At 44.4% G+C, this 23,708-nt stretch overlaps 1 protein-coding gene across 2 annotated transcripts in view; it reads left to right on the top strand.

Annotated features, from left to right (window-relative positions):
* nlgn2a (neuroligin 2a) overlaps positions 1-23,708 on the top strand; it is a gene marked incomplete at both ends in the record, with an annotated part of 110,585 nt that overhangs the window by 34,663 nt on the left and 52,214 nt on the right. For both annotated transcript variants that reach the window (XM_079184875.1, XM_079184874.1), the window contains one exon: positions 20,540-20,689. In XM_079184875.1, the coding sequence (XP_079041001.1) occupies positions 20,540-20,689 (150 nt within the window). The remainder of the gene's footprint in view (positions 1-20,539; positions 20,690-23,708) is intronic.

The raw sequence follows: 23,708 nt of genomic DNA, 5'->3' as shown, positions 1-23,708 counted from the left end.
TATTGTGATGTTCCGGACCTTTGCGTGAGGAAGTTCTCTCTCACTGGACCTCGCTGAGCTTGAATTGAACACTCCTGCTGTAAACACACCCAGGGGTTGAGTTCAGTGGAGAAACACGGAATCCCTCCATTGTCAATCAATATATTTTGCCTAAAAAGAGTCACATTTAAAGTTCCCCTCCACTCAAAAGTGTGTTTTGCTTATACTTCACTCGGATGTTTGAGCTCCACTGTGCTTCATGATTAATGCGCAGAGACACGAGGAGGCTGTTTCCACCTTAATGTGCTGCGTTTCTCTGACAGTAACACATTAACAACGGATTTTATGACATCACAACAAGTCTGGAAGCCAATCATGATCAAATATGTAACTTATATACACCAGAGTGTAACTTATATACACCAGAGTGTAACTTATATACACCAGAGTGTATATGTAACTTATATACACCAGAGTGTAACTTATATACACCAGAGTGTAACTTATATACACCAGAGTGTAACTTATATACACCAGAGTGTATATGTAACTTATATACACCAGAGTGTAACTTATATACACCAGAGTGTAACTTATATACACCAGAGTGTAACTTATATACACCAGTGTATATGTAACTTATATACACCAGAGTGTAACTTATATACACCAGAGTGTATATGTAACTTATATACACCAGAGTGTATATGTAACTTATATACACCAGAGTGTAACTTATATACACCAGAGTGTATATGTAACTTATATACACCAGAGTGTATATGTAACTTATATACACCAGAGTGTAACTTATATACACCAGAGTGTATATGTAACTTATATACACCAGAGTGTAACTTATATACACCAGAGTGTATGTGTAACTTATATACACCAGAGTGTAACTTATATACACCAGAGTGTAACTTATATACACCAGAGTGTAACTTATATACACCAGAGTGTATATGTAACTTATATACACCAGAGTGTAACTTATATACACCAGAGTGTATATGTAACTTATATACACCAGAGTGTAACTTATATACACCAGAGTGTAACTTATATACACCAGAGTGTAACTTATATACACCAGAGTGTATATGTAACTTATATACACCAGAGTGTAACTTATATACACCAGAGTGTATATGTAACTTATATACACCAGAGTGTAACTTATATACACCAGAGTGTATATGTAACTTATATACACCAGAGTGTAACTTATATACACCAGAGTGTAACTTATATACACCAGAGTGTATATGTAACTTATATACACCAGAGTGTAACTTATATACACCAGAGTGTAACTTATATACACCAGAGTGTATATGTAACTTATATACACCAGAGTGTAACTTATATACACCAGAGTGTAACTTATATACACCAGAGTGTATATGTAACTTATATACACCAGAGTGTAACTTATATACACCAGAGTGTAACTTATATACACCAGAGTGTAACTTATATACACCAGAGTGTAACTTATATACACCAGAGTGATGCGCACAGTCGAGGCCTCCAGCAGGAGACATCTAGTGTCCAGCAGTTCAACTGTTGAAACAGCTTGTATGAGCATATTTATAGATTTGGGTTTTTCAGCAGGGGAGAAGAACTAGATTTGATTTGAAGAATATTTCATAAAGAAGTCAAACCTGTTTATGAAAAAATCCAAATCGGACACAAATTATTGTTCATACATATTCATAATTACATTATTCATACAAGCAGAGTATTTTTATGTCTTAAAACATGTCTTGAGGGGATATTTAAATACATTTAGTCAGAACAGTAACATTAGAACCAGCCTCGTGTAAGTGCAGAGTGAGACTGCTCTTCGGGTTGCTCAAAGAATTCTGCAAATTTCCAGAAACTATACACAGAGGACATGAACTGAGCTCGTTGTTAGCTTCGGCCCTGATGGTAATCACCGTAAACGTCTCTTATGATAAACGCAGATTGCCGGTACAATACTGTACTAATAGTGTTAATCTAAGCACCGCAACTTGTAATGTGCAGCCTCAAATGGATTTTCTTTTCCAAACAATTGCACATTTGGATGCAGAAAAGGTGCTCTGCTCGTCTAAAACAAAACAAAGCTGAAGCGGCGCTGCTTCTGTACAATGTCTGCATTGTGTCAGAAATACAGTGAAACGGGCACAATGGGCAAGTTGTTTGCAGTGTGACCTTTTTGGCTACTTCCTGCCTGGTGGAAATGATTCATGCACATACTCATGGCTGTGATACATGATTCCAAGCCACTCATGAGCCTGACCTGTGCAACCTTCCGCCCTAAGCCAAAGCACTGTTCACTGTCAGAGACCTGCGATGGTAATGAGTTGTCAGAAACCAGATTCAGAGTGCGGAAACGGTTATAATCCGACGTAAGCGTGGCAGAATCCTTCCTCAGTCGGTTCCTTCATTATTTTTCCAACCAACAAATAACATCTTTAACTTGCCGGACAATTTCCATTGAACAAACCCTAAAACATGGCCAGCTTTTGATCTGTTAACGGCGGCGGCCGGCACAGTCAGTTCATCAGATTCGTCCTCATTCTTTCCTCTTGTGTATATCAACAGCCAGTTTTCCAAATTTAGCGTGCTTTCAAGCATGAAGCGTGAAAACCTATTCATGAGCTATTCTATTCAAATAAAAAAAAAAGGCACCAACTCTAAAGTGGAGAGGAGCAGCGAGGACTTAAGGCAGCATCCTGCGCCCACAGAGATGACTTCATTCAGCAGCACTGGGACTTGCTCTCTGCTCTGCGTCAGATGTGAGAGAGCAAAGGCTAGTGGGCCGCAGTGCTGCTCAATGTTGATGTTCAAAAAGATTGATAGGGCTTACAGCACAGCTCTGTGTGTAGGTGTGTGCGTGTGCGTGTGTGTGTGTGTGTGTGTGTGTGTGTGTGTGTGTGTGTGTGTGTGTGTGTGTGTGTGGAGAGGATTACAAACCAGAGCGAGATTGAGTTAAATCAAGAAAGAGACAGAGAGTTACTGTGCCATCCTGTGTGTCAGCTCTGATCAGAGACAAACCAGAGCCACCTGAGCCCCAAACCTGGAACATATTTCTGCCAAGTACAATGTCACCTCTCTCTGCCTCGCTCCCACACACACACACACACACACAGAATAATATAAACAGAGACACACAATACACACATGCCCGGAAAAAGGAAATGTTCCATCAAAACCAAATTGACAGACACCGATGAAGCTCAGTTTATAGCTGCAACATTAATATCAGCCGCTGGTTGCCGAAACTGACAATATGGTTGCCATTTCTAGTCTCCTAATATTTTGTGTAGTTAAGATGCAGTTTTAAGTCACCTTAATTATAGAAATGTATCATAAAAGAATAAAAGCTTTATGTTCTTTGAATTGATTGCCAAATTCTCAAAGAACTTTCTTACTGTTGAGCCCCGATAAAGCCGTGTAGTGCATGATGAACTACAGCAGCAACACTTCTACCGTTGTTTACAGTGACAGACATATTTAGGGATTTATGTCAATTGAGAATACAAATAAACGATATAATAAAAATAAAAAAACTATGCAATATATGTCGGGAAACAGTCAAATAATATCAACTGTTCTTCCATCTGCTTCCTTATTTGTATTCCATAAAGAGGAATAAGGGAGATTGAGGAGAGCTACAGGAGGTCATATTAGGTGATTTGAGAGGCAGGCGTCATGCAGTACTTCATTAGATTCTGCTGATTTGCAATCTGCAGCCAGTCACTTCAGACTCCTCACAGGTGCCTAAAATGCTAAAAAAAATCCATTGAGATTAGCCAGCAAATCACAACCCGAGTAGAGCCTCCAGACCCTGCACTCTGATGAAATGTGTCCTGGCCAGTAGAGTAAACAGAGATAAATAAGTCAGATAAACAGGCATAGGAAGCAATCAAAGGTTCGACAGTGAAAGCTACGTTTAGTATCGAGAAGACTATTTCTTTCATGATCCGGATTTAAATGTTTATCATCCTTTGGAGGCAACATGTTGTAAATGATATGATGGATCGAAGGAGGCTCTGGCTTTCTCCAATAATGTAGTCAATATTCTTCATGACTAGTGACGATAAGAATACCAACCATCCGGCTGGGTATTTAATTACAGTGTAACATTGGGTATCATTATTCAAACAAAGCAGTGAAAGGTTTCCATTTACCTTCAATCTCTTAGCCAGTGCTATTTCTGACAGATGCTTTTCTAAAATATGAGCTGAATTAGTAGGTTGCATGTTTATTCAACAAATGGAGCTTCTTTTAGTTTCTAGATGTAAAATACAAACAAAGGAAAATAGACTCAAGACTACAGGATACTGACTTTGTGTGTGGGCCGGCTGTGTCAGTTCCTCACAAGAGAGAAACATAATAATCTGTCATGGATTTCAAGGTTTCTTGTAATTTCCTCTGCGCTAGCAAATTAGGTTTAACATAAATTAAACCTGAAGAAGAAACCTTTTCTCATTTACGACCCGGTCTTTACAGCGACATCATGGGGGTTTCTTGGAGGATGCACTAAAAGATACTTTCTCAGGACACCGCTAGACCCAAATGGCTGCGGTGAACTAAGTACGTTTTATATTAGTTTATATTTCACAAAACAGATAGTCAACGTCAGATCACTATTGTTGAATAGCATTATTAGTTTGTTAAGGGGATCGGCCATCACCAAGTGCCAAAACATGTTGGCCACTAGGGGGCAGCAGAAAAAGGGGATTTCTACAATAATTATTTATATAAAAGATATTGATTGGTGCAGCTTTAAAAGTTTTTTAACATCACACCCGGCCTATATTTTCAATTATTATCAGTGCAAAAGCAAAGAAAACCTTAATAAGATTCTTCAAATCATTATTGATAAAAGCATCGATTTTATTAGTCCAAATTGCAGCCGCTCATATTGTGTTTGAAACTGCTGCAGATAAACACTGTTTATTGATCTCAAACTAGATCATAAATCCTAGACTTCTAACTGGAAGTATCTATTTCTTTTAGTACTCCGTCGTCGTGTAAAATGAAAAAGAAGGGCCTGGTCGCACATTTGATATTGTGTTCGTATGTTGTAGTTCATTTTGATCTGCACACAGCACAATATACAGTAGTATAGCAGGAAACGCTGCTTTAGGTCCAATCAGTTGAACGCAGCACAATGCCGTCTGCGTAACAGAATGAAGTACCAGAGAATGCATAAGCAGCAAAAGCCCTCAGTGTCAATGTGAATTATGATGACTGATTGTTTCGTTAACACTCACAGGCGGATATGATATATGATATAATCATTAAAAGAGGCGCGTGTTTGGTGATACATACCAATCTGAACAGTAACAGGATGCTCTGTGCGCGTACCGTGCTTCTCACTATAGAAACAGTATCGACTTCAATTATTAGACACGAATAAATCAACAGTGGCCAGGATTCCATGTTTACAGCTGAGTAGAGCAATGTCAGCATTCAGACTTGTGTTTCTCATAATTATTTTATCTCATCCGGGGTTTTTATGAAGCTCTGAAACAGCATGCGGCGACTGAAATGAATACTGACCAAGCACCGAAGCCTTGTTAAGCTTCCTCTATAAAAGTGACTGTCCCGGCTGACCACTGTATGTTCAGAGCAAGAACAATGGCTCCGCATCAAACAGGCTGTTGATTAACTGCCTGTAACACTGGCTCTGCACAAAGTGGTTTTCCACCGGCTGGATGAGTGAGCGCGGTTTACTGGATCGGCTTCGTCTTTTAATTGAATGTGTCGCAGAACGGCTGGAAGCGGCCCCGGATGGTCGTACAGTCGTCTAAATATATGTATTTGCGGGGCTGCTGAGAATATTTACGAAGTCGGAGGAGCGAAGAACGAGAAAACGGACAAAGAGACATGAAGGGGGCATTAGTTGGAGCGATGGCGGGACCACAGGAACTTGTTGTCTCTTGTGAGATGAAAGACGTCGGGAGAGCTGGAGTGGCTTCATCACAGACACACACAATGCTCTCTCCTGGATGGCAAGATGCTCGATGGTCTGGAGGAATAATAAGAGACTGTCTGTAGTGAGACAGATACAAGCTTTTGTCTCCAACAGCGAAATTTCTCTCAATTTCCTCCCCCCTTTTTGCCCGTATCTGTCTCCCCCTCCTCCTCTCTCTGTCTCTCTGTATTATGTGCTGCATCCACTGTGGTTATAACTCTGTTAACAGACGCTGGCCTGTGGGCAATGCAGCATCCCTCCATATCGGCCTCTCTGTTCATGCCCTCAGACAGACGCGATTGCTGTAAACCCCCCCCCCCCCCCCCCCCCCCCCCCCACTACTACAGTCCTCGCTCCAGTCCCCCGTTTTGGAGGACAGCGCCATGCCAGGACGGAGACTTGACGTGTTTCGTCTTTTTCGTATAATTAGGAGCATCCAGGGAGATGCTCTCCTCCTAAATCCCTCCATTTCCTGTAGGCTGTTTTACCACGGACACGCTGTACACACATCGCTACCGCCGTGAAATACAAGAAGACAAGGAGGCCGTGAGCAATCAGCAGTGAGAAATGTGGAGGCCGGCGTCCATTCTATTATTCATTTCACCATTTTTACATCCTTACGTGCCGAGTACAAATGACTTTTTAAGAGGATTTTGAACGGAACGAGGTGGCACCGGGACACGGTCGGGTAGTATATCGAGAAATGATGAAAGGAGAGCGGAGAGAGACGACAGGAAGGAGCCGGAAGAGGAAGGGCAGAGCAGAACTGACTCTGTGGAAAATGCAAAATAAAACAAGAAAAACAGGAGAGTATAGGAAACCAAAGAATAGCACAGTTCAGCTCAGCGTATAGTACAAAAACCCGGCGCGGAGCAGAAAAGGAACTTCTGCAGTAGGAAAAGGATCAACAGCACTGTCAAACCAACTTTACTTTAACATTACTACAGTCTCTTGTCTTTCTCCGTCGCTCCGTCTCTCGGTGGGCCTGTCGGTTATTTGCTGCGGGAGCTCCCAGCGCTCTCCCATTACCTCAATGCTCGGCCCACGTCGTGTCAAGGTTGTGTCAATATCGTGTCGAATACACCTACTCCATCGCTCGCTGACGGATAGTATTTTATTGAGCTTGAAACCCTTTGACAAGACAAAGAAAGCGAGGAGGAGGAGGGAGACTGAGGGAAAGAGGGAGATGAAAAGGATTGGAAGGTACCGGGAGAGAGAGCGAGAGAGACAGAGACGGGGGGGAGAGAGAGAGAGCTAGTTGGCGCCGTGTCGCCTGTCAGCTAGCTTAGCGCTTGGGGAAAAGCTCAACACAGTTTCTTTTTTTCTGGCACTTGGCTGAGTTTATTGCCACGTGTAATGGCTATAAGGGACCGAGGGAAGCAGCAGCGAAGGCTGGCTCAGCTCCTCTCTCGCTCCTGGAACTCGGTGAACACCCCGACGCTGGCTTTGACCTAGCCCAGAGCTATTACGGGGCGGTTTAATCCAAATCAATACACTTTTAAAGCGCTCACTGAAACAAATGAAGTTTGTCAAATTGTATTGCGGAGAAGACCTCCCAGCAGGCGCCATAGTGCGACCAGCCACAGAAATATACTCCAGGTTGGATGATGCATGGTTTTGAAAAAAGGGAGCGTTCCAATATGTAACGCTCACCAAAACGTCCTGTGTAGTTCTGCCTACATCAGTGCTTCTGCTGCACTACCAGTAGAGGATAGGTAATAATCTAGCTGACCTCCTTTATGGGATTCCTCTTGCTATTTATGTCTGCGTGTGGCCATTTCCTTTATGCTGTGTTGGAGGTGTGGTTGCAACCATTGAGAGAATTGCCCTATTAGGCTTAATGGATGTAGAGGCGGTGGTGCAGTGATGGAGGAGGCTTAAGAGCGGGACACGGCCGTCCCTCCTTAATGATCACCTTCTTTCACCCCGTCGTAGAACTGGAGTTGGCAAAGAGTTTCACAGTTTACCCCGCTGCGGTGGAGGGCTGTATGTGTGACTAAAGAGATTCAAAGGTTTGATTTTCTTAAACAAAGCAGTATACTGCATTTATTTCTTTTATTCCACAAGGAAATATTACAAGTAAAAACATTTAAAGACAGCGTTCCAAATTGTTTCTCGTCAGTTTTCCGACTAGTGGAAAGAAAGGATTTTTAAATACACATTAAGGTGTTTGTTTTACTAGGTTGTCTATTTGCTTCTGTAGATTTCTCCTAAATGAACCCAAAGTTACCATTATATAATGCCTCATTAGTGTATTTAAACAAAAAACTATTGTCTTAGTGTAGGTAATAAACTAGGTAAGTGTCATGGTGATATCTTTTAGTTCATTATTTTACCCTATAAACCCGTAGTGTCATTTTATAAAACATCTTTATTAAAGGTAAGCAAGAAATCTCCCCTTCAGTAGCACTTATACATCACCACATTCAGTTTCATGTCTATCTATATTCTGAAGGTGTGTCTCAGAGGGGTTTGGTCATATATCATTCATAACCTGATTTATAGAACATTTTATTCCCAAAAACATGGCGAAATGTATTCATTTTTCCTGGCTGTTCAGAGTCTTCTCTGATTCATGGAGTGATAAAAAGAGATTTAAAAAAAACCTTTTGACTTGATCCAATCTTCAGATTTCTGTTCTGGAAATGTCTGCACATTAGCACATATTTAATGCATGCTTAAACATAACATTTCAGCCAAAAATATTTGTCTTATTGTCAGTATTCAACTGGGGAGGTGTTATGGTGATATCTACGTCACTCACAGCATTTAGTTAAGGCTAGCGAAGGATTGTGGACTAAACACTTTTACAGTATTTGATGAAAACCACGATCTTGTCAATCGTGTCAAAGTCCTTCAGTTACACAGCATCCATCCCGGCCTCCATCCTACGACGTCTGTGTGCTACAAGAACGTGGCACCTCCTTAAATAAGAAAAAAACACCAATCAAGAACATTGTGCTGCAATTTAATTTAATTGAAAACGTATTTAATACACTAATATGCTGGACCTGCTAAAGCAGTAGTGGTGTCTAAAATGATGCTTCGTCGCTGCATGAATGTTAACATCACTAAATCAGCATTAAGGGATGAGTAACGCTATCAGAATAAACAATGACAAACTCAAACAAACAGTAAGCAGGTAGCGACGTGATGTTTGTGATGCATATAAATAGTTGAGCCGGTGGAAATGTTCCAGGTCCATTTATTAATGAGTCTGTGGAACGGGAGCCAAACAGCTCACTGTGGACTCCGGATCATCGCAGAGGATAGATGTGATCAAGTGGGACTTCAGGTGGAAAACGTCCATCGGTCATACTTGAAATGAAGACGATTTGAAACGCCGAGATGTCGCTGCTTGCCAGCGGTCATGTTCGGTGTAGTTGCACACAGATGCGGGGGAAAGCGTGGCTGTGGTGAATGCGAGTATAGCCAACACCAATCAGAGCTGGAGGTCTGACAGCTCTGTAGCCGAAGCAGAACTCGCTGCTCCACCATCAGATTAACTGTCAGCACAGACAAGACGAGATAAGTGGCTGCTGCTGATAATCCATACCCCCCCCCCCCCCCCCCGGGGTGGCATGGAGCACAAACAGGAAGATCTCAGTGCATGTGAAAATGTTTGATTACAGATGACTGCACTAACACACACACACACACACACCCCGTGGTGAAAGGAAGCCAGGCTCCTGGCAATGCGGCTGTATAGCCAGAGATCCCATCTCAAAACTCTCATGCCTGCCGAGGAAACGCACTCTCGCGTCCTACGCGGCGGAGAAGAAGAACAATCACTTCTCTGCGCACACATGCAGTTTTGGCAAAGTCGCTTTGCTAAGTTACAAAAGTGCACCGACTTCAAACGGGCTTCTTTTCAAGGCGTGTCGTCTCTTTCTCTATTTGTTCTTGCCGTGTTTTCACCTGAATAGTATTGTAGCTGTCAAGAGCGGCGTTCCAATTAAGGAGGTATTGTTATGTATGAGATGGGGGGGGGGGGGGGGGGGGGGGGGGGTAGTAGATATACGACAGCGGAGTTCTCCACACACAATTTATTGTTTCCTCTGCTCCTCATGCTTGAACTCCTACGTTCACAAAATAGAAAACACGTACCCTTCACACACCAGATAATGTGCTCCACAGACACCAACAGATAAAACGTGTCTCCCCTGTGTCTCACATCTTCTGAAGCTATGTGTGTACAACCACGCTAATGTGAAGAATGTACAGTTTGTATTGATCTGTTTACTGGTCAAATACATTGTTTTTCATACATTTTCTATGTAAATGTTCCTGAAATATAGCCAAGATTGACACATTTTTCTCTGCAGTCCCCGACAAACAAGAATCTAATGTCTCCGATTTTGACAAAACTTTTTGGCGAAGTAACTGTAACTCATAGACGTTGAAACGTTGCTTCTGCGGTCGCTTCACTTCGTGTGAGGTCATTGAGCAGCATACAGACAGCGCCACTCTGCCGCAGAATGTGTAGAACCTCAGTAACTAGCGTAGCATAGAAGTGCTAATGCGCTAATTTACCTAGAAATGTTATGTTTTAGAAACTTCTGTCTCTTTCCAACGTTTAACCACGACTAGCTCAAAATCAACAAAACCAGCTTGAAAATAAAGGAAATCTGAAAGGATGGCAAACAGATATAAAAGCCATGAAACAAACCATGAAACTGGACCAAAACGTCCCAGAATAGAAGCGGAGAGAACTATGAGAAAGTCTGCATAAAAACTACACTAGCCATCAAAAGCAATAGGAAAAGATAGAAAGCACAGTCATAATGTAGACCAAAAAATATCAAGTGTGCAAGTACTGCATGCATGTTGAAATGGGAACATGTGAAGTGTGGGAGCAATATGCTTCAGTGTGTGTGTCTGTGTTTGGATGTCAAGACTCACTCAGAGTACATCTCTATCGGGGGGATGGACAGGCCAGCCCCTCGATCTCAGCCTGTGTCAATGAGGCCTCACAGCACACACACACACACACACACACACTCATTCAGTCCCAATTAGACCTCGGACACCCTGTGAAACCAGGGCTGGAACGGCAGCCTCGGTAATGGCCAGATCGTTATAGTGTCGGAGGGAGGGAAGCAGCGAGGGCAGAGAGGCCGAGAGAGGGGAGGAGGGAGGTGGATTGGGGATAATAAGAGGTTATGTGAGGACAGACGGGGAGGGGGGGGTGAGGAGGAGCGCTGGACCGGGGGTTGATTCTGCTGTAGACATACACAGATGTGGAGATGCAAAGGGAATAAATGCATGGACGTGTCTATGCAGAGCACAACTGATTGCTTGAGAGCCTTTCATTGACCTTCATTCCTTGCACTTCCTGAGAGTAATACCCTGCTGCATATGCAGTGCATACAAATCCATATTGCTACATTATATTGGTGATGCATGTAATTCAGCAGTAAAGTGTTAAACCGAGAGCCAATTCATGATCGTTTCCACGTATTGCACCAAAGATATATGAAAAGAAGATGACACACACACACACACACACACATGTGGTCTCCAGGCCCTCACTGCCCCGTCTGCCTCCCCGTCCCTGCCCTCCAGCCACATCTCCTTTTCCCCCTCATTGCCATTTTACATCCATCCACCAGATGCCCTCTGACTTTCCGTCCTTCCCCCTTCACCTAAGTGCCCCGCCCATCTCACACCTGTTCCCACTTCCCTCCACCTGCTCACCTGCAGCTCATTCCCTCATCAGCCTCTCAGTTCACCAGGCGGCCCCGGTCCGCTCATCGCCTGCAAGACCCGTCATAGTGTTTCTGGCTTTCTTGTTGTTGTTGTTTTGGAGCTTCTGTTACCCCCTAAACCTGGACCTGCACAGGCCGGTCTGCCTGCTTTCCTGAACCTGCCTATCTGGACCTGCCAGTAAGCCTATATCCCTTCAATAAATACAAGGAGTGAGGATAGACTCAAAGGAAGAGTAGTTAGGATAGTATTTGAGGAATAAGGAGTTAGGATAGTATTTGAGGAATAAGGAGTCAGGATAGTATTTGAGGAATAAGGAGTCAGGATAGTATTTGAGGAATAAGGAGTCAGGATAGTATTTGAGGAGTAAGGAGTTAGGATAGTATTTGAGGAGTAAGGAGTTATAGTATTTGAGGAATAAGGATTTAGGATAGTATTTGAGGAGCAAGGAGTCAGGATAGTATTTGAGGAATAAGGAGTCAGGATAGTATTTGAGGAGTAAGGAGTCAGGATAGTATTTGAGGAATAAGGAGTCAGGATAGTATTTGAGGAGTAAGGAGTCAGGATAGTATTTGAGGAATAAGGAGTCAGGATAGTATTTAAGCAATTAGGGGCTTTGAGGAAGAAGGAGTCAGGATAGTCTAAAAACGGGGTGTTATGTGGACTATGGTGTCACTACTGGTAGTGATTTATGAATCACTATTACTGTTGTGATACTATTATATATCTTGTATTTATAATCTTCTGAGCCACTGTGTGTAAGGCTATAAGTGTTAAGACTCACGCAGTCCAGCAAACAGTGTAAATCACATACAAACCAGGGTATTCTGTCAAACATAAAGAATGTGGAGATAAATACATGCAGAACGAAAGGGACGGAAGGGAGGAAAGGAAGGAAGAGGAGACGGTTCAACGGAAGTCCAAAAGGCTTAAGGCTCAAAGAAAGGGATGTGGAAAATGGAAGAGAAGAAGACTGTTATGGGGGAGAAGAGGGAGGCAGCAGTGTGAGAACAAGGACAATGCCTGTGATTGTATCGTCTTTGTCACTGTGGCATTTTGGAGGACAGCAGGGCTGTGTGTGTGTGTGCGTGTGTGTGTGTGTGTGTGTGTGTGTGTGTGTGTGTGTGTGTGTGTGTGTGTGTGTGTGTGTGCGTGTGTGTGTGTGCGTGCATTCACGTCCCCATCCACTCAATTTGTGGAATTGATCCGCTCCCTAATAGTGAGCAAAACAAAAAGTCAGCCTAATCCAACCTCTATTTATAACACAGATGGGAGAGAGGAGGGGGTGAGGGATGCAATTCAACAGTAGGAGTGCTACAAAGTCCTACGAAAGAGAGATGAGAAAAAAGATAGAGGAAGACAAATGGAGAGCGAGGGCAACAAAGAAAGCAAGACCACTCTGTGCCTCTGAAAGGAGGTATGAGAGAAGTTACAGACTGCCAGCAAGAAGCGAGCGCGTGGTGGACTGAGACAGAGGGAGGGAGGGCGAGAGATGAGAAGGAAGGGGTTAAGGCCGAGAAAATGGAGATCAGAAAACTAACAAGTGGAGAGGATGAGAGAGGCCAGGCTGGTGGCTGCCGGAGCACGGGAGCGAAGAGTTGAGCGGCGAAGAACACAAGATAGATTGAGAGCAAAAGGAAGCGAGACAGGAAGAGGCGAGAGCACTTGCTGGCGGGCGGCAGCGAGAAGGCGAAGAGGTGGTGGAGAGCGAAGCAGCGATAGATGGACAGCGAGAGAAATTAGTGAGGAGCACTTGTGTTCTTGGAGCCGTTATTGAGTCGAATGAGAGCGTGTTGTTGTAAGACGGGTCAGGGCGGCCGTTCTTATTCCCAGTGGCTCAGCTGGTCTTCTTTTCTCTCCCTCGCTCTTCTTTACCTCGCCCACACTTAATCTGCTGAAGGAAAGGAGAAGCATTGCCGTCTAATTTGAGGAAAAGAAAGTCGGGCACAGGAGGCGTTGAGCTCGATGTACAAAAGGAGCAGACGCTCTGCTCGTTGCAACAACCACAATAACAACTAGCCCGCTATGGAAATGTCATGGAACTGTCTAAATCGGCGTGAGCAATATTTACGTGTATGATGGCACTGATCATTTTTATACAGTACAAGAGCGATGATGTAGACACATCTGATGGCTTTAGAGCAGAAGCTGTTGAGCCGTTGAGCTGGAGGGGTTGCTGGTCTGATCTCTGGAAGCATGTTGGGCTGTCAGGTGGGTGTTTGCTCGCTGTCGCAGGCGGTGAAGTCGCTGTAGACGGAGTACAAACAGCACAGCAGCGAGGATCATCCTAACTCCATGCTGGTCCCCACAGCCAGAACGGAGGCAACAGGAGCAGCAGTTGGTCTGCTGACTGTGTGTGTGTGTGTGTGTGTGTGTGTGTGTGTGTGTGTGTGTGTGTGTGTGTGTGTGTGCGTGTGTGTTTCCACAGTCAGGCATTTAGGCTCTCTTAGATTTTTATGGATTTCGTCTAATTTACGGACCTGGATCATGAAGTTAGACTTGTTTGTGGGACTTTTGCATAAACATTTTCTCTTACAATGCATGCGCAGCAAATTAAGTATTCAAGCTTTAAAAGCGGGTAAAGACAACTCCTTTTCTTTTAACTTATTATGAAATAATTGTTGATTGCGCAATGTTATGGTTATAGAACAATGTTGCCTTCGGCATTTAGATTGGACTGCGGTTGTTTTTCTGGATAGTAGCCAGGCTGCCAGTGGTAGCATGTTGCTAATGCTAGCAGCAGGAAAACGAACCAGGTGCAGCAAGGAAGCCAGCGTTAGCATGGCTAGCGTTAGCCATGTAGCTAGATTTGTTGGTTAGATAATACAAACATGCGGTGGTCTTTCTTAAATGAGCAGGGGGGGAAACTTACTTCATTCCCAAAACTAATTTTAGTTGATGTAAAACCTAACAACCAAACAAAATCTGTTTATAAATCTACCACTATCCAATCAGCTGCACACACAAATACACACACACACAAACACAGATATTTACAAGCACACACACCAGGCACAGCTTTTCTGTCAGTGTATTTATTCCACCTAATGTGATTATCCCATAAACCCTCGACAGGCGAGCACATACCATATGTTCATGCGCAAAATGGAAAAGAGTGGACAAATGCAGCCAGTGGTTCATCCACATCCAACTGTGTCAAAGAAATCCCAAAACAGGTGTTTTAACACTTTAAAATGGAATAAAGTTACAAGTTATATGTCTCCTCTTCATATAAGAATGCATACTTTAATCACTGTGTTAAAAGGCTCACAGTACACTGGTACTGACACTTGAGACGCCTTAGAATGCATAGAAATGTTGTACGATTGTTTGGATTTATAAACACTTATCAGTCTGTGTTGAAATGAATAGAGAAATGCAAAAACACACCAGAAAAAAGAGTGAAATGTCTCTTTTCTTTCTTTACTTTCCTTGAAGAAGCTCATTCCTCGTATCCAGAAACCCAGCTGATTCTCACAAGTATTCTAATACCAGTGCAAGGACACACACACACACACACACTCACACATGTCCCAGATGCAATCAGTGTGGCCTTTGCCTTGATCCATTGTGCTCTAACGATTAAGCCTTCGCCCTGCTCGGTGGCCTATAGGCCAGCTCTGCTGCTGTGCATCTCATCACATCCCATTCATCACCCTGTGTCTGTCTCCACCTCCATCCTCTATCACATCAGCCTGCCACTGACCTACTATTACACACACACACTCACACTCATTTGAGACCGACAGCCATACAGTTAGTTGAGAGTACACTGTATTATTTGAGCTTTTCCTGAATGCAGTTCATTTCATGTTGCTCACGACTTACTCAAGGTTTGGGCAAAGTCCCTGTTTGCAATCTGAGCTCTTTAGTGACTACTGGATTTATTTTTCCATTAGAATCAGCCACTCTTACAGATCCATCAGTAATATTTGACAGATAATCTCATTGTGTTTCACTGTTTGCTGCGATCAAAACAAGATCTTCAGTTTTGGCGCATCAAAAATGATTAAAAACTTGTTTTCTTTGTACAAATGAAACTCTTTTCTTCTGAATATGCAACAGATATGATTGGCATAGTTCGAGCAACGCCTCATTCCAGAGCATATTTCACCGTATACATCGGGGATGTATATGCATTTCTTGAACTGCTCGACTTGCTCATAGATTTGTAATAATTCCACTCCATCATGATTTAAATTACAGGTTTCAGAAATACGAAAACATACAGAAATGTATTCCTTCCATTACACTGTTACAATATTTTCACCACTCTGTAACCTTTCTGTTAATTGGACCACTAGTACAAAGAGCTTCTGTGTATTTGCACACAGATGACAGTTCATCATTTGCTGTGAGCAATTTCCCTATTATTACAGCTTGGAACCTCGGCGTAAAAGGTCAATATTTACCCCCCCCCAACCTCACACCCACACGTGCTTGTGCACACACACGCCCGGCCTATCCACACCAACGGAAATAGAAATGGTGGAAAAGTACACTAAGTCGAGCCTTTTTATGGGAGAACTCAAAATGCTAATTTTGAGAAGGTGTGAAATTCTGCATGCTGCACCCTGAGTTGCCGTTTCTCCCCCAACGTGATTCAATATCTTTTTTTTTTTAAATGACGGCTCTCCGTAAGGAGAGGGCCCTCCGCCTCCATCTCTCCATGCTCGGTTTAACGTATGGGAGGATGATATCTCAGCCGGCTCCTGTTAAGAAGTCATATATGCTTTTTAAACGCCGTGTCCGCCACCGCGAGCCGTCTGTCTGCCAGTCGCAGCTGCCAGCAAAGCCAAGCTAGACGAGACGTGGTTGAGGTCACTTCTACTAGCTGTTAGAAACAAGAATAACATGAATGTAGACTTGATAATCTCAGGCTTTCTTTTGTATCTGTTATCCTTCCTGTTACACCCTGAAGTTCAGCCGTGCCACTCAAGTGCATCAATCTTTCCTCCGCCTCTCGGCCGTCTCTATCAGTGTTTACTGACGGCACACATCATTTCCCATCAAATCAACAGCAGACAGTGACGCACCGCGCTCCATCCCCGCGACTAATCAGTCGGTTGATAACGCGGTGGAAGCGGGAGGCCCCCCGCGTCCCATCGGGAGACCAGAGGGTGGCGTCTCCGAGGGGCGGCGGTGGGCGGCGCGCTAAGCTGGAACACTCGACACAAGTTCAGGGCCTAATCGTCTCATTGTCTCCGTTCTGCTTGAGAGGATCAGCAGCCATGCTAAGCTCCTCGGGGTACCGGCCCTCAGCTGCTCTCTGCCATCTTGCTTTGTCGCCGGCGTTGTTGTTGTTTGCCATCGCCCGAGCACAGCCAATTTATTTCGGTGGCATTGTTTGGTTTGTTTTATTTTGTCGACCTTTCACTCTGGTTTTCAGTTAATCATCGCTTCTTCTTTGTCTTTCGTGCTTTCTGTTGTTCATGAGGTGCTGTGATGAGGAATGAGCACAGCCTGTCAGTATTCTCTTGTCGGTAGTAATTCACGTCTTTATTTCTAACAGAGTTTATTATTGCAGCGGTGGGAGAAGTATTCTGATCCTTTGACGCGAGTCAAAACAGGCTTTTAATGTGAAGCAACAGCAGTGGTGGCAAGTGACTCGTTGTCAGGTTCAGGTTGTTTTTTGGCTTTCTACTGGAATGTGTTTGCATGCTTTAATGTTGAAAACAACACATTATTTTCACACTGTCTGACTGAAGATATCTGTATTCATCCTCCCGTCGTAGCGCCTGTCTCTTTAAGCCTTTGTGAAGATAGTTCTTAAGCTGTGGGCGGTATATTCTAATGAGCTTGCATGTGACATAGGAGGGGGGGGGGGGGTCTGAATGTCTTGTCGAATCACATGTGTTCTGATCTATGCAGCACACAAAATACTGACTTTGTCTGATTTCACAGTTTGGGGATTGGTCGGCACTCCAGGTACCCAGATGACGTATGTGCAGAAAGTCACATTATTTAAAAAAAAATAACTTCAAAAAACGTACTCGGTACTGTTTTGGTGGCGTTGACCTGTTGCTGTTCCTTTTAGTTAGACATGATAACACAAGCCGGTGCTTGCCCCGCCATGCCACTGAGAGTAAGCCTTCGCACCATCAGCCCGCGTCTGTGCGGAAGCGTTTGCCATCTGTCCATAATCTCGCATAGGATGTCATGGATTTGTCGAGGCTTTTTGCATGTATATTCTGGACGCAGAACAATACAAGACGTGATGTTGTCATTCAGCGCCGGCTCTGTTTGTCTGCAGACGGGTTGTGAACAAACTAACTCAGGAAAAGCAAGTAAAGGAAATATTCTACATATGCCACATGTTCTCCCGGGAGAGCTGATGATGTTGTTATTTTATTTGCTGCATAACATTTTCATTTTTTAATGAGCTACATGATGGAGGCTCGCTGTGTGGTGTAAGCTTTAAAAGCAGTTCATCCCACAAGGCTGGGAACCCAACCACCCGCCCGTCTGTGGGCATTGCATGCTACACTTTTACTGTGGCAGCAACAGGACAAAGCCAGAGGCAGAGAGAGAGAGAGAGAGAGGGAAGAGAGAGAGAGAGAGAGGGAAGGCTTGTCACCCCCCAGGGCCTCAGTCCTATCTGTCACTTTGCCAGAACGATTCGCCCTGTAAGTGATCCATGGACACCGAGTCTACAGGTCAACTGTGACAGCCTGCCTGGTGTGCGTGTTTGTGTCTTATGTAGGTGCGGGTGGGTACATCAGTGCATCTGCAGTCTGTCTCCCATGATGCCAGTGGCTGTCAGTCTTCATCTCCTGATTCACAATGCAGAGGTGTGTGTGTGTGTGTGTGTGTGTGTGTGTGTGTGTGTGTGTGTGTGTGTGTGTGTGTGTGTGTGTGTGTGTGTGTGTGTGTGTGTGTGTGTGTGTGTGTGTGTGTGTGTGTGTCTGTGTCTGTGCCTGTGCCTGTGTGTGTACGTGGCCGTTCGCCACTAATGAAATGAGATTCAGGTAGAGATGTGGTGAAGGGCATCACGGGGTTAGAGATGCACAAGAGCAATATGTTGCCACGGCAACAGTCAATGACACTTTGTCCACGTGAGAGTGTCTCGGGAGGAGAGGAGGATAGGAGAGGAGGATGGGAGGAGAGGAGGGGAGAGGATGGGAGGAGAGGAGAGGATGGGAGAGGAGGAGAGGAAGGGAGGGAGGGGAGGAGGATGGGAGAGGAGGAGAGGGGAGGGAGGGGAGGAGAGGAGGAGAGGGGAGAGGAGGATAGGAGGGGAGGGGAGAGGAGGAAACAAGTTGAAGGGAAGCAGTTGCCATAGCAACTCTCCATTGCAGCTGCCTGTAAATCCCCCCCCCAAGTGTGAGAGTGTCTGCCTGACTTTAGCTGTGCCTATGTATTAAGTATGACTGTGTGCGATACCCTAGTGCATCGCGGGTGTTTTAGGGCTGAAACATTTGATGCATGTTTCAGCAGGTATTTCACATCTTCTGTGTGTGTGTGTGTGTGTGTGTTTGTATATAAATACCAAAGCAGGTTTCACAGGAAGCCAGACACCCTCCATCTCCCTTCCCTTCTAACAGCAGCTGTCGTGGTTATTTATGTGGTTGTTCTGCACTACTACTCTTTTATATCCCCAGGCCTACACACACACACACACACACACACACACGGAAGCCAACAGGCGCTGTCACTGTGCCACAGTTCTAAGTCTTGTGCACCATATGCTACCGTAGGCTCCTGGCAGGAGTATCGTTGCTCTCAGTCACCATGGTGGACTGGTTCAAAGGCCAGCGAGGGCCCATCAGGGACCAGGCTGCATGCACACAGCACTGTGGCGGCAGGCATATGTTGAAGCATCTGACATTGACTCTGAAGTGTTCAGCATGCATTTTGAAATAACGAAGCTAGAATGTATCATCGTGGTTTTAATGAACGCCATCTCGATTTAACCCTGAGCTCCCGCAACATCTCTTTTCAATCATATTCAAGAACAATGCAGAACTTTTAGTGCATCTAAAAAGCAGAACGATTCGATGATATCAAGAGAAGGGAACGCACAAAATAACAATCTCAGACTCACAATACTCTTTTGGATAAAAGTACTATGTGTCATGTATCCCAATGATAGAAACGTCATTATCACATGGAACTTTTCAGTTCCCTTTCCAAGGCGGTATCCACGAACAATTTGTGCCAGTGCAAAAAGAAAACGATGGCATCAAAGGAAGCGGTGTTCTCCAGCGATTCCCCACGGGGTAATCGAGCCAGAAATAGGTTGATGCAGCCGTCCCCGCAGCTCAGGGCGAGTTGCGATTTGCATTTATGGGAGTTCCAAGTTCCAATGTGCAAAATGAAATGAGGAAATTATGGAAATGCATAGCAGACATGATATATTAAGAGCCAGTGGCCATTTATTATGTGTTGGTTTCACACAGGATGTTCTTTAGACCCCGGCTATTCTCTTTGCAGACTTGAATGTGCAGTAACTCCTCACGTCCTGCTGGGGCTTTTGTTTCACCAGTAAATTGCCCGCGTGCTGCCCAGTCGCCTTCAGTTTGTTTGCCGTCCCAGAGCTCCGGCGTTTTACACGGCGTTCAAACATCTTTTGTTTGGGGGTGAGCTTGGACACCAACACTTTGAGCTCTCAGGGCCTCAGTGTGACATAAAGACCGTCAGAGGCGGGCTAACTGGGATATGCTACGCTACCTCAGTGATTGTCTTCTAACATTAACTCTTGTAGCGGCGTCTCTTGTTGCTGGAATCCTCAGGGAGCACAGCCGTTCTCATCCAGCCGAACAATGTGTATATTATGGTCCAACACAATATGTGATCACAGAGAATATGAGAGGTGTAAATACAGTTATTGACTTTTTTTCTCTCTCTGTGTGTGTGTGTGTGTGTGTGTGTTTGTAGATATCCGGGACCGCAGGAAGAAGCCGGTGATGCTGTTCATTCATGGAGGCTCCTACATGGAGGGCACCGGAAACATGTTTGACGCCAGCGTCCTGGCCGCCTACGGCAACGTGATCGTGGTGACCATGAACTACCGGCTGGGCGTGCTCGGTAAGTGACGCCTCCACTGAGTGAACGGCACCGTGATCGGCACACGCTCTCCCACGGACGTTCCCGTTATACTCTGAGGATAACACATTCAATCTCCTCGCTCCCATCACAAAACAATCCTTATCGCAAAGCCGATGTCTCCCAGCAGACTCTTCTTGATTAAGTCGGTGATGTATGACTTCAATACAACTGATCAATATAGTGACGAGTGCCGGCGTTGATCATGAGCGCTCACTTTTCTGATGGATTTCCTTTGTTGATTATTCCGGTTCTGAACACTGATTATGTGTTTGAATGCCATCTCAAACCCCCTCCACCAAAAAGAGCACATCGTGTGTGTCACTGATATTTTTACTCAAACGAAACAACAAGTAAACGTCTAATTTGGTTTAAAAGGAGCATTTTGATTTGCACGACGAGGACTGTCGCAGCGTTTTTTTTAGAAGATCTGATCAGATTTCCGTGCTTGTGACTGAACTCCTCATCGTCTTTTCATCCGGATTGTAATTGAAAAACGTTCACAGATAAGGAGATAGATTACAGATACGTTTGTGTGAGTGCGAGCAAAAGCCCCACATTGTTTTTGTCGTTGCTCTAATAAGCATTTCTTCAAGTACCAAGGTGAGAAATATCATCTTCTCCTCATTACAAGCGGTGAGAGTTCTGTGTCTCTTTCTCTTTTAGCAGTGAGTTCAACAGGCAAACATTAGGCCAAAGACTAATCTCTTTCTAGCCTAACATTAGACTAGAAAGAGATTTATGGACTTGCACCACCTTTGACCTTCTCGCCATGTGACCACTCACTCTATTATTTATTCGGCGAGTGAGTCCTGCATACTGTCTCCAGTTAGTAACTCTCTCGGAAAGGCCTTTATGAGAGGAGAGAACGCGGAGACGGGAACAAGCATGCAAATCAGATACAGATCTGGCATTTTTACTGACACAGAAATGTACCTCACAATTCTTCATTTTAACGGCGCGCCGTCGCCCCGGCGCCTGCAACCTCGTCTCTTTTTGCGGCTGTATAATTCATTCCACAAAGAGCGGGGATTGTAAAAAGGAGAGTGCCTTGACAGTGTGTTTTGGTCGGAGAAGGCAATGGTTATGATGCACTTTTGAGCCGTTGCCACCAGACACGGCGCGTTGAAGGTGAGGGATTTGGGAAGGAGTTAATGTGGCTCGACAAGAGCGAGTGCAGTCGGCATACTGTCACCTGTCTGCTCGGGTCGCATGAGGTTCTGCCATAGCCAGGTTTCTGAATAAAAAGAGAGTATCATCCGTCGCCTCGGCTCTCTGGCACGATCCTTTTCCCTAAAAAGTACACTTGACTTCTCCTCTTTGTTACTCACCGCGCTCTGTTGAGACCAAGTCGTTTAGCTTGGAGAGGAGGAACAGGCCTCTAAGGAGCCAGGTGCTAACTAAAGCAAACGAAGTGCATTAGATATTTCATTAGGCAAAGAGAGGAGTGGGCTGCTGGAAGCTGTTTGAAATCGGCTGCTCCGCATTTTGTTTTCTTTCTTTTTTTGAAGGACGCTTCGTCTGAGACTTCACACGGCATTCGCAGTAATGACAGACTTCTTTAATTTGCCTGCAATTACCCAGAGTGTTTCAATTCTGTAATTCTATCTAAAATGCGACTATTATCAAAGATGGTCGAGGCTGTCAGGAAACCAGTGTGTGACGTTCTCATCGCTCGTCACTGGAGTCCTCCACGAGCTGCCAGCGTGACAGCGACGACAACAGACGCGTTCTTTGAATTCGTTCATATTCATCGTTTTTGGGGGAGCGGCTTTGGAGGGAGGCCTGAAGCGACGAGCAGTCAGTGTTGCAGACGACATTTAGTGACTTTTAGAACTATAGTGCTGCTAGTTATTTTCATTTGCTACACTGGGCTGGGTTTTTCTGTTGGATGATTTTTTTGAATCTTTCTCCAACGTTATCTACCCAAGCTTGAAACCATGTCCCAGGTTACACACACACACACACACACACACACACACAGATTAGGCACACACGCCATTTGTCTATCTCCAAGTGGTTTCAATATTCCTTCTACCCTGTTGGCTTGTTTACAACCTGTCAGACGACCTGTGTCGTCGTAGTGATGGGGAGACATGGAGACATGGAATCCCCATACGTAGGAGTGACTTCCATGATCGCAGTGTTATCATGACAAAAGACTTGTAACCGGGAGTTTCCTTGTGAATATGTTTGGTTTATTACCAGGTCTGTTGACGATCTTATCAGGTTGACAGCTCATGGGCTTCATAATAAGACAAAGTCTTACTAAACTAATTATTAATTCTTTAAACTTTTGTCTTTTAGAGTTTTAGATGTAAAAATAATTCGGATCAGAAGGAATTCAAGTGGATTAATAACAGAAGTTTAGTTTTTAAGGATGAAGTGAGTCGGAGATATCAGCAGCTACTCCCAACGTTTTAACCGGATTTGATTAAACTAAGAAAGAAGATAACGGTGAAGTACTACGTTGTCTCAGATCATTACTCAGTCACTGGACGGGCATTAGGTGCTGGATCTTATTCTTCTCCTGTCCCATGTATCTTTACGCGTCTCTCTCTCTTCGCTAGTCTGGTGGCATCTCTTGCATCAAGGAGAAAGCAAATTGAGAGGGAGACTTTTGTGTCATTTGTATGCAAAGAGAACACCGCCGCTCCCTCCCAAATATGAGAGCCATCCAGTGCAATTTGGCCATGATTAGGAGAAATGTGAGTAATCTTTCGCACCGTGCATCCTACATGATGGATGGCATTTTACTTTGACAGAGAGAGAGAGAGAGAGAGAGAGAGAGAGAGAGGGAGAGGGAGAGAGAGAGAGAGAGAGAGAGAGAGAGAGACTCAGAGAAGCCGGTATGGGGTGTTAGAAATGCACATTTGTATGTGTTTTTGAGAGGTGGTGTGCGTCAAGCACGCGTAGCTGCGTGCATTCATGCATATCAATGTCTGCTCTGTGGATACACTGCGAGGGCTCCCACTGTGTTTGTGTTCTTGCTTCAGCAATC

The sequence above is a fragment of the Pholis gunnellus genome (genome assembly GCF_910591455.1).
Source record: "Pholis gunnellus genome assembly, chromosome: 23".
NCBI lineage: Eukaryota > Metazoa > Chordata > Actinopteri > Perciformes > Pholidae > Pholis > Pholis gunnellus.
The sequence above is the reverse complement of the archived record's forward strand: the minus strand, read 5'-3'. Positions and strand labels throughout refer to the sequence as shown.